General features: G+C 43.8%; 1 protein-coding gene across 1 annotated transcript; it reads right to left on the reverse strand.

Moving 5' to 3' along the window:
* Window positions 1-3,978: 3,978 nt before the first annotated feature.
* LOC145399353 (oplophorus-luciferin 2-monooxygenase non-catalytic subunit-like) lies at window positions 3,979-9,763 on the reverse strand. The gene is made up of 4 exons (XM_080272007.1): window positions 9,246-9,763; window positions 5,729-6,006; window positions 4,350-4,469; window positions 3,979-4,127 (listed from the first exon to the last, which is right to left on the reverse strand). The coding sequence occupies exons 1-4, from the start codon at window positions 9,761-9,763 to the stop codon at window positions 3,979-3,981; spliced, it is 1,065 nt and encodes a 354-aa protein (XP_080128133.1).
* Window positions 9,764-12,031: the final 2,268 nt, after the last annotated feature.

Raw genomic sequence — 12,031 nt, forward strand, 5'->3', positions numbered from 1 at the left:
TGTCTATAGCTAAACGTCTTAATCTCTTAAGGGGTGGCCACAGACAAATCGCCTCCAAGTCACCCTGTCCTTTACCATTTGGATGCCCTCCCTCCAACTCATCCTCCCTTCATATATACCTCCACCTCATCCCTCCATCTCATCCTTGGTCTCCCCCTTCACCCCAGTCACATACACTCTCCTAGTCAGTCTCTCATTCTCCATCCTCTCCACCCCATCCCTCCATCTCATCCTTGGTCTGCCACTTCTCTCCCCATCCACCGCACTCACTTATACTCTTCTAGTCAGTCTCTTATGCTACATCTTCTCCACTCCATCCCCCATCTCATCCTTGTTCTCCCCCTTCTCCTCACTCATATACACTCTCCTAGTCAGTCTCTCAATCTCCATACACTCTCCTAGTCAGTCTCGATCTCCATACACTCTCCTAGTCAGTCTCTCAATCTTCACCCTCTCCAGCCCATCCCTCCATCTCATCCTTGGTCTGCCACTCCTCTCCCCATCCACCTCACTCATACACTCTCCTAGTCAGTCTCTCAAGCTCCATACACTCTCCTAGTCAGTCTCTCAAGCTCCATACACTCTCCTAGTCAGTCTCTCAAGCTCCATACACTCTCCTAGTTAGTCTCTCAGTCTTCACCCTCTCCACATACTCGTTCTACGTCTCCCCTTTAAGTATTTAGTTTTTCTTCAATATATAAGTAATTGGCATAAAAAAAAAATCTATACTCCTTTCACCTTAACTTGGCCCAGATTTTTTAATTATATATACGATTCTGGACATAGATTCCACAGCCCGTTCCCGAGATTCAACACTCCTACATACCACACACGTCTCGAATTTGGCTGTTTTTATTATTATTATTATTATTATTATTTTATTTTATTTTTTTGAGGAAACAGTTTGTGGACTTATGGCCTTAGGTTCCTTCTTCCTTGCATAAAAAAAAAAAAACGAAAAATTGGCACTAACACCCACCGTCCATATTGAATACATGCCAGGGCCGTCTGTCCTTCCTAGCACGTCTTGCTTAACACGTCCTCCTTGGCGACTTATTCCAGAATTACACCTCGTTATTAATGTCTGCCCTGCATCATTTATGTATTTCCTACTCCTACGCCCACACCAGCAGACTGTGCCATTCCCGCAACATAAGATACGGCCAGGTGTTTCTAGTGCGATTTTCTCTCTCATAAGGGGTGGCTACAAACAATCCGCCTCCACGTCGCCTTGTTCTCTGACATTTGGCTGCCCCCCCCCCTCCAACTCATCCTCATATACCTATCCATCCCTCCATCTCATCCTTGGTCTCCCCCTCCTCCTCGTCTCCATTTCACTCACACACATCTCCTAGTCAGTCTCTCATTCTCCATCCTCTCCATCTCATCCTTGGCCTCCCCCCTCCTCCTCACTCACATACACTCTCCTAGTCAGTCTCTCATTCCTCATCCTCTCCACCCCATCCCTCCATCTCATCCTTGGCCTCCCCCTCCGCCTCACTCACATACACTCTCCTAGTCAGTCTCTCATTCCTCATCCTCTCCACCCCATCCCTCCATCTCATCCTTGGCCTCCCCCTCCTCCTCACTCACATACACTCTCCTCGTCAGTCTCTTATTCCTCATCCTCTCCTCATCCCTCCGTCTCATCCTTGGTCTCCCCCTCCTCCTCACTCACATTCACTCTCCTAGTCAGTCTCTCATTCCTCATCCTCTCCACCCCATCCCTCCATCTCGTCCTTGGTCTCCCCCTCCTCCTCACTCACATTCACTCTCCTCGTCAGTCTCTCATTCTCCATCCTCCCCACACCATCCCTCCATCTCATCCTTGGCCTCTCCCTCCACCTCACTCACAAACACTCTCCTAGTCAGTCTCTCATTCTCCATCCTCCCCACACCATCCCTTCACCTTATCCTTGGTCTCCCCCTCCGCCTCACTCACATACACTCTCCTAGTCAGTCTCTCATTCTTCATCCTCTCCTCATCATCCCTCCATCTCATCCTTGGTCTCCCTCTCCATCCTAGTCACATACACTCTCCTAGTCAGTCTCTCACTCTCCACCCTCTCCACGTGACCAAAACAGTAGGGTAAAATAAAACAATACATTTGTATTTCCTCTTCATTTTCAAAAAAGAAAAAAATATATTAGTCTCCCATGATTTTTTTTTTACGACGCCATTTTCTTTCCCATTTTCTTTCATTTTCTTTCCCATTTTCTTTCATTTTCTTTCCCATTTTCTCTCATTTTTCCTCCCATTTTCTTTCCCATTTTCTCTCATTTTTCCTCCCATTTTCTTTCTCATTTTTCCTCCCATTTTCTTTCCCATTTTTCCTCCCATTTTCTTTCTCATTTTTCCTCCCATTTTCTTTCTCATTTTTCCTCCCATTTTCTTTCTCATTTTTCCTCCCATTTTCTTTCTCATTTTTCCTCCCATTTTCTTTCTCATTTTTCCTCCCATTTTCTCTCATTTTCTCTCCCATTTTCCTTCATTTTCTTGCATTATCTTTCCCACTTTCTCATTTTCTTTCCCATTTTCTCAAGAAAATCGCCAGGAAAATCAGAAAAATCACCAGGAAAAAACAAGAAAATCGCCGGGGGAAAAAATCTCCAGGAAAATCAGGAAAATCGCCAGGAAAAACAGGGAAATCGCCAGGAAAAAGAACAGGAAAATCGCCAGGAAAAACAGGGAAATCGCCAGGGAAAAGAACAGGAAAATCGCCAGGAAAATCAGGAAAATCGCCAGGAAAAAGAAAAATCGACAGGATATCAGCAAAATCGCCAGGAAAAAACAGGAAAATCGCCAGGAAAAAAAGAAAATCGCCAGGAAAAACAGGGAAATCGCCAGGAAAAAGAACAGGAAAATCGCCAGGAAAAAAAGAAAATCGCCAGGAAAAACAGGGAAATCGCCAGGAAAAAGAACAGGAAAATCGCCAGGAAAACAGGAAAATCGCCAGGAAAATCAGGAAAATCGCCAGGAAAAAGAACAGGAAAATCGCCAGGAAAAAAAGAAAATCGCCAGGAAAATCAGGAAATTTGCCAGGAAAATCAGAAAAATCACCAGGAAAAAAACAGGAAAATCGCCAGGAAAAACAGGAAAATCGCCAGGGAAAAACAGGGAAATCGCCAGGAAAAACAGGATGCCAGGAAAAAACAGGAAAATTGCCAGGAAAAACAGGAAAATCGCCAGGGGAAAAAAAAAAACAGGAAAATCGCCAGGAAAAAAACAGGAAAATCGCCAGGAAAAAAACAGGAAAATCGCCAGGGGAAAAACAGGAAAATCGCCAGGGGAAAACAGGAAAATCGCCAGGAAAATCGGAAGAAATCGCCAGGAAAATCAGGAAAATCCCCTAAGGAAATAATCAGGAAAATCGCCAGGAAAATCAGGTAAATCACCAGGAAAATATCATCCTGAATCAGGAAAATAAGGGCATTACTACACGAAAATTACTAGGAGAATACGTAAAGAATCAGGAAAATGCGTGTAGGAGCAGGAAAAATATTTGTAAATCAGGCAAATGACTAGGGAAATACGAGAAGAATCAGGAAAATACGTCTCCCTGAATTAGGAAAATGTTAGAGAGGAGGGCAATTGGCGGTGAGGAAGTCTTTGTCGCTCTTGTGGGGTTGGCGTTGGATATTACGAGGAAAGTCAGGAAAAATACCAGGAAAATACGTGATAATCAGAAAAGCATGTCTCCCCGAATCAGAAAAATGACGAGATAAATAAGAAAGATCAGAAAAACTAATACGTGAATAATCAGGAAAATGTCTCGGTGAATCAGGAAAATGACGAGAAAAATAAGGTCATTACTTGGAATATCAGAAGAATTACCAGGAAAATACGTGAATAATCAGGGAAATAAGTCTCGATGAATGAGGAAAATTACGAGAAAAAAAGGGACATCACTGGGAAGATCAGAAAAATTACCAGAAGAAATCAGGAAAATACGTCTCGGTGAATCAGGAAAATCAGACTCATTCACAATTTCCTTCGAGGAAATCCGGGTCGATGTCGTGGATGGTGGAGTCGGTGTTGGCACAGTCAGCGCCGTAGGCCAACACGTCCAGGTAAGTAGTGCTCGTCACCAGCCACAGGAGGTTGCACTCACAGACGATACGGTTATCTGTGAGAGAAAAGATATAGAGATAGATAGATAGATAGAGGGATAGATGGGTGGATGGATGGTTGGGAGGATGAATAGGGAATTTGCACCAGATCCGAAATGGAGGAACAATATTATGTGTCGAGGACAAGCTTAGTTATTATTATTATTATTATTACTACTACTACTACTACAACAACTACTATTAATGTTCTTACACACCATCATCATCATAATTCTCACCATCAAACACGAAGAGGGATGAGTAATGGTCGACACTCTGAAACACTCTCTCCCAGACATCTTGTGGCAGATCATCCAGCAGATTGTGTTGCATCCAGAGGTAAGTAGTACCCTTCAAACCTGTGGGAATAGATAGGATAGGTGTTCATCTATCTATCTATCTATCTGTCTGTCTATCTATCTGTCTAACTTTCTGTCTATCTAGTAATCTGTCAGTCCATCACCTCTTTTGTTTCGTTTCTACCTAATCTTCCTTTCATTCATTCATCTACTCTGCTGGGAACCCAGCTTTCCGTCTATCTATCTGTCCATCTATGTCTATCTATCTATCTATCTATCTTTCCAGCTGTTAATATACCCATCCATCCATCCATCTATTAATCCACCCATCCATCCATCCATCTGCCTGTCCAATAATTCATCCATCTACAGTATCTATATATCCACCAATCCATCCATCTGCCTGTCCAATAATTCATCCATCTACAGTATTTATATATCCACCAATCCATCCATCTACCTATCCAGTAATTCACCCTTCCATCCATCCATCCATCCACTATACACCCTTCCATTCATCCATCCATCTATCCATTAAAATACTCTTCCATCCATCCATCCACCCATCCATCCATCCACCCATCCAATCATCCATCCATCCATCCATCCACCCATCCAATCATCCATCCATCCATCCATTCATTAAAATAACCTTCCATCCATCCATCCACCCATCCATCTATCCATCCACCCATCCAATCATCCATCCATCCATCCATCCATCCATCCACCTAACCATCCATCTACCCATCCATCCACCCATCTAACCATGCATCCATCCATCCATCATTCATCAGTATACATTCTTACTGACAAGACGAATCAACAGAAAGGAAATAAGGTGTAATAAGAAGAAGTCGCTTAGGAAAAGGTGTTAGGGAGCTTCCAGACTGACCAGAATGAAAATAAGGTGTAATAAGGAAAAAGTCGCTTGGGAAACGGTGTTAGGGAGCTTCCTTAAAGTAGTAACGTGAGGAAGGAAAATAAAGTGTAATAAGAAAACAAAGTCGCTTACAAGAAGGTGTTAGGGAGCTTCAGGAGCCCCCAGACTCATCAGAAAGAAAAAAAAAAAAATGAACAGATGTAATAAAACTAAGTCACTTAAGAGAAGGTGTTAGGGAGCTTCTAGACTCACCAGAAAGTAATAAAAAATACAGGAAATAAAATGAAAAAAAAAAGTCGCTTAGGAGAAGGTGTTAGGGAGCTTCTAGACTCACCAGAAAGAAAATAAGGTGTAATAAGTAAAAATAAAAAGAAAAATACGATGTAATAAAAACAAAGTCGGTTAAGAAAAGGTGTTAGGAAGCTTCTGGACTCACCCGAAATAGCATTCCTTTGCACGTCGAAGATCTCATTCCCGTCGAGCTTCAGATGGACTACATTCGCGTCATCGTGGAAGTGCAGTGACCTATTGTAGAGTTTGTGTAGATAGTTGTAGCTTAAATCGAGGTATTGGAGGTTTGATTGGTAGATGAAGGTGTTCTCTGCTACGTGGGGCAAATCGATGTCGTTTAGAATTATCGTTTCCAAATTCGGTGCGTCCCAAAATGCCTCGTCTCCGAACGTCAGGCCCGGGTTGTAGGATATCTGAAGGTACCTGGGGGAGAGAGGTGTGGAATTAGGGAAGGTGAAAATTTGGGGAGTAAATGGTGAGAATTTAGAGAGACAAACGTAAAAAATGAGGGAGAAAAATATTGTGAATCTAGGGAGAAAAAGTTGTAAAAGTAGGGAGAAAAGGGTGAAACACTTGAGATGAAAATTTAGGGAGAAAAGGTGATGATTTGGGGAGAAAAAGGTGAAAAATTACTTCTGTTTTGGATCATAATACCACTTCAGGCAATGGTAAAAAAAATATATCAGAATTAAGTTGCCCTAAAGCGAAGAGAAATTAATTCTCAGAGAAGAAATTTTAAACTTAGCACTATTCAGTTTACATTACAAGTTACTCAAATAAATAAATAATATATATATATATATATATATATATATATATATATATATATATATATATATATATATATATACTGTATATATATATATATATATATATATATATATATATATATATATATATATAATTATATTATACTTATCATCATCATCATCAGCCGTTGAGGTCCACTACAGGACCGGCCTATCCCTACCGAAGCAGGGACGATACAGCCAATGTATCTCTACCAAGTGGCTTAGGCTGTCTGGTAGAGACTGTATGTAGGGTGAGAAGTGCTTGTAAGTGTAATTGTAGTGTTGTAGTGGCTTTGGATGTGTGTGTAGTCTGTGAACCAAGTGTAATCGGCCCGCCTTAAGCCGATTGGGTGCAAGCATACTTTATAGTATGCGACACTGGTTCAACCACAGCACCCCTGATGTCCGCCAAAGTAGCAAGTGGCTCGGTGAACGATTCCCAAAGTTTTTACACCTCTGGCGGGAGGCAAACCCTCGTCCATCAGAGTGTGAAACGCACACTCTACCACTGTACCACAGAGGCTCCATATATATATATATATATATATATATATATATATATATATTTCAATATCCAGAGTAATGCTTGTGAAAATTTTAAATATACTGGTTGAAATAATTATGACGAAATAGTTATAAAGTAAAAAGTGGAAGGAATATGATTTTAAAAGTTCAGTTTAATTTGTCATAAACACCAATGACCATGAAAGCTGGCAATAAATAAATAAATAATCAAATCTATCTATCTATCTATTTATCTATCTATCCATTATCCATCTGTCTTCCGTATAGTGAGGTGCCTTAATCTGAGAAGGGGTGGCCACAAACAAATCGCCTCCATGTCACCCCATCTCCTGCCATCACCCTGCCCCTCCAACTTACATCATCCTCACTCACATACATTCTCCTAGTCAATCTCTAATTCTTATACCTCCATCCTATCCCTCTCCCTCCATCTCACTCACATACACTCTCCTAGTCAGTCTCTCATTCTCTATTCTCTCCATATGGCCAAATCATCTCAGAAATAGCAGTAGTAGCAGTAATAGTAGTATAGCAGTAGTAGTAGTAGTAGCAGTAGTAGTAGTAGTAGTAGTAGTAGTATTTGTTGTTGTTGTTGTTGTTGTAGCTCCAGGTTCATCGAAAATGTGAACCCAGTGGACTGCAGGCTGAACTTCCCCTCTCCTGCAGTCCACCATCATCCTTTCGGAGGATAGGGAGGGAGTTGAGGGACGTGTGTATAAACAGGCAGCTCCACCACCCAGTTATATCAGTACCACCACGTGAAGGCCTCTCTCTCTCTCCCTCTCCCTCTCTCTCAGGCAGCTCCACCACCCAGTTATATCAGTGCCACCACATGAAGGCGTCCCTCCCTGCCACCAGACATGCAACACACTCTTTACTTGCCCCTTCCCTCAGTGTCTCTCCAGCCTTCCTTTCCTCCACTACCCATTCTCACACTGCGTCCCTTAACCTGCCATGTACCATCAGTGTATGGGTGAGTCAGAACTTTTTTTCACACTGAGACCCGTCGACGTACCAGTACGTTCTGCAATTGCAAGGTCCATCATTTGCACATTTTTCAAGTTCGCGGGTGATTTTTGGTAGGCATATATGGGAGACCTTTCTCTATCAGCCACCAGGCAGGGACACTCCCCGACCCCATGTGACCCCTGCATGCTATTGCCTTGGCAACTCACCTGTTAGTAGTGACCTGGCCAGTAAAGACATGTCGCGCCACGGTCTCTCCGACGATGATATGCAAGCCGCCTTTGATGCCTTCACAGGTGAGAGTGATTCCCCAATGGATGACGATGTGGAGGACAAAGATTACATGGCGCCAGAGGAAGAAACGAGCAGAAGTGATGATGAGGTAACGTCGCCAAGGAAGGTGCGGTATGTTGATGTGTTTGGTGAGTGAAACAACTTATATCGCCTATATTATTGTGTGAAAACCAATATATTCTCATACTACATATAAATTCGTACCAAATGAACAAATATCTACCTATTCTGAGTGGTTTGCAATAGTTACCGCTACCACAGAAAACGCAACAGCAGCAGCACGGCTCCAGAGAAGACAGTACCAGGTGTTCGAAGGGACACCTGTATAACGCACTTATAAGCTCAGGTGAGCACATTTTTTGGTATTTGCCAATGTTTCTCATAAAAAGTGGAGGTTTTAGCCCCCCCCCCAAAAAAAAAAAAATCTGCCGGGATTGGGGGGGGGGGGTCAATGGTGAAAAATCTGGTCAGAGGCAGCAAGTCAAATTCCTGTCCTTGCTTATCACATTCAGAGTGCATACCTCCAACATGGCTGACCGAGTATACGATTTATAAACCAACTTCCATTCAGCATCGATGAGGGAGGTTATTAATTCCACGGTCCTAGTCTGCCCTGTTACACATTCTCAAAGAATGCATACTTTCCGCAATGCCAATAACATTCATGATTTGTTCCTTCATCCAGATCCCCTCAAAATATAATCAACTCTTCCTTGATCCCATGGCCATCTATTCATCAAATAAAACTGGAATCCCATAACAAGTTTTTGAGATATCTTGTATACAGACGCACAGAATGACGAAAAGACAGACAAATTTGGCTTCATGTAACTTTGAACATAGAACAGATCTGGTCCCCCTGCTCAGGTACCCATGAGTTTCTCAGATCCGACCACCCTTTTAAAGTGAAATGGAGTAGAAACAGAGAGACACTTGGAAGTAACCCCCCACTCCTTGCATGGGCACAAAAAACTAGAGAACGGGCTGGTAAGTATATGCCCAGAGTTGGACACACACACACACACACACACACACACACACACACACACACACACACACAAGGGTAGAAACTTTGGTCAAACGTACTTCAAGGACTGAGACTGAAGATTGGACATGTGCTCAATCTTGTTCCTAAACACTCGCAGATCTTCCAGTACAGGAGCGTAGGCCAGCATGTCGAAAGGAAACGTTGGCAGGTAGCTGTCTGAAACAATCAAACTCTTCAGATTTGGGGCTGAATTGTCGAACACGTTAAGGTCAATTTCTTCCAGGTTTGTATGGCTGATGTGAATGTTGACGAAGGTGATATTTTTGAAGGTGTCTCTCTTCAGCGTGTGGACGTTGATGCGTGGCTCCGTGGTGTAGGCTATCATGGTGAAGGTGTTGTAGGTGTGAAACGGGAAGTAGGCATTGAACACCCTCTCCAGTTCCGCGTCGCTCGTAATGTCAGAGCAATCCAGACTAAGGGTTGGTGCTGTGTCTTCTTCCGTACAAACACAAGGCGCTATTTCATCTGCCTCCGGGCAAGGATAGTCCTGACCATGAGAGACCCAGACCCAGGTGACCAAAACAGCAATGGCCAAGGTAAGTGATTTCCCAAGCATCCTGCCTCCTCGTCTTCTTTCTACCGACTGACACACACCCGACACCCCTGCCTCACCTCCCCTGATAAGTGCAGTTGCTAGTTGTTAGCGATTTTGCTTGCTGTGTTGCTAAAGCTTGAGATATTACATTGCTAAATCCTGAGAACTTTCTGTCTCTGGGTCTGTTTGTCTGTCAGTCTGTCTCTCTCTCTGTCTGCCTGTCTCTGTCTGTCTGGCACATCCTTATCCACACCGTACCTCACCCATAATCACACCCATACCCTCTCTCTCTCTCTCTCCCATCCTTATCCACACCGTACCCCACCCACGCCCACACCCATACCCTCTCTCTCTCTCCCATCCTTATCCACACCCATGCCCCACACCCCCACACACCCATACCCCCTCTCTCTCTCATCCATATCCACACCCATGCCCCACACCCACACCCACACCCCCTCTCTCTCTCATCCATATCCACACCCATGCCCCATACCCACACCCACACCCATACCCCCTCTCTCTCCTTCTCTCTCTCTCTCATCCTTACCCACACTCATGCCTCCCACATCCCCACACTCATAACCCCCCCCCTCTCTCTCTCTCTCCTTCTGCACACCCATACCCTCCTCTCTCTTCCCTTTCTCAACCCCCTCACCTCTCTCTCTCTCTCTCTCTCTCTCTCTCTCATCCTTATAAACACCCGTGCCCCTCCCACACCCATATCCTTCCCCCCCTCCTCTCTCTCTCTCTCTCTCTCTCTCTCTCTCTCTCGCTCTCATTCTTATCCACACTCATACCCCACCAATACCCACACCCATATCCTCCCCCCACCTCTCTCTCACATCCTTATCCACACCCATGCCCCACCCATCTCTCTCTCTCTCTCTCTCTCTCTCTCTCTCTCTCTCTCTCTCTCTCATCCTTATCCACACCGTGCCTCACCCAGACCCACACCCACATCCTTCCCCTCTCTCTCTCTCTCTCTCTCTCTCTCTCTCTCTCTCTCTCTCTATCTATCTATCTATCTATCTCACGTCACCATAACAAGGACACCGACAGGGGGAAGGATCTTTTTTTTTTTGGGGGGGGGCGAATTTTGACATGGGGGGGAGAGAAGGGGACCTGACACATAAACCAAAAAAATCAAAATTATCTTCATTATTTTTTTTGTCACTAATTTGATACATTTTTCTATCTATCTATCTATCTATCTATTGCCAGACGCCATAATTCCGTAATGGGTGGCCGTTTGTCTTTGAGTTATTTGTTTTACGGGGAGGGGCACTAACCCTCCACCAACCCACTTGTTGACACGTAGGCAACACGTATGGTTTGGTTATATGGTTACCACCCAGCGTTGTAAATGGTTTCTTGGCTTACAGGAAACCATTTGGCTTGTCACTCAATGTAAAGCCACCTGTAAAGGAAAGAAAAGCAATAAGAAGTGACAGGAAAGATGGGAGAAATAGGAAGAGAGAAGGGCAGGCACAGAAAAAGGATGATAAAGGCTAAGGAAGAAGTAGGCAGCACTACATCAAATGAGTGGATGATGGTGAGAAATAGGAAGAGAGGAGGGCAGGCACAGAAAAAGAATGATAAAGGCTAAGGAAGAAGTAGGCAGCACTACATCAAGTGAGTGGATGATGGTGAGAAATAGGAAGAGAGGAGGGCAGGCACAGAAAAAGAATGATAAAGGCTAAGTAAGAAGTAGGCAGCACTACATCCAGTGAGTGGATGATGGTGAGAAATAGGAAGAGAGGAGGGCAGGCACAGAAAAAAGAATGATAAAGGCTAAGGATGAAGTAGGCAGCACTACATCCAGTGAGTGGATGATGGTGAGAAATAGGAAGAGAGGAGGGCAGGCACAGAAAAAGAATGATAAAGGCTAAGGAAGAAGTAGGCAGCACTACATCAAGTGAGTGGATGAGAAACAGGAAGAGAGGAGGGCAGGCACAGAAAAAGAATGATAAAGGCTAAGGAAGAAGTAGGCAGCACTACATCAAGTGAGTGGATGATGGTGAGAAATAGGAAGAGAGGAGGACAAGCACAGAAAAAGAATGATAAAGGCTAAGGAAGAAGTAGGCAGCACTACATCAAGTGAGTGGATGATGGTGAGAAATAGGAAGAGAGGAGGGCAGGCACAGAAAAAGAATGATACAGGCTAAGGAAGAAGTAGGCAGCACTACATCAAGTGAGTGGATGATGGTGAGAAATAGGAAGAGAGGAGGACAGGCACAGAAAAAGAATGATAAAGGCTAAGGAAGAAGTAGGCAGCACTACATCAAG

The sequence above is a fragment of the Coenobita brevimanus genome, chromosome 48 (assembly GCF_032717465.1).
Source record: "Coenobita brevimanus isolate Jiangsu-jjx chromosome 48, ASM3271746v2, whole genome shotgun sequence".
Lineage (NCBI taxonomy): Eukaryota > Metazoa > Arthropoda > Malacostraca > Decapoda > Coenobitidae > Coenobita > Coenobita brevimanus.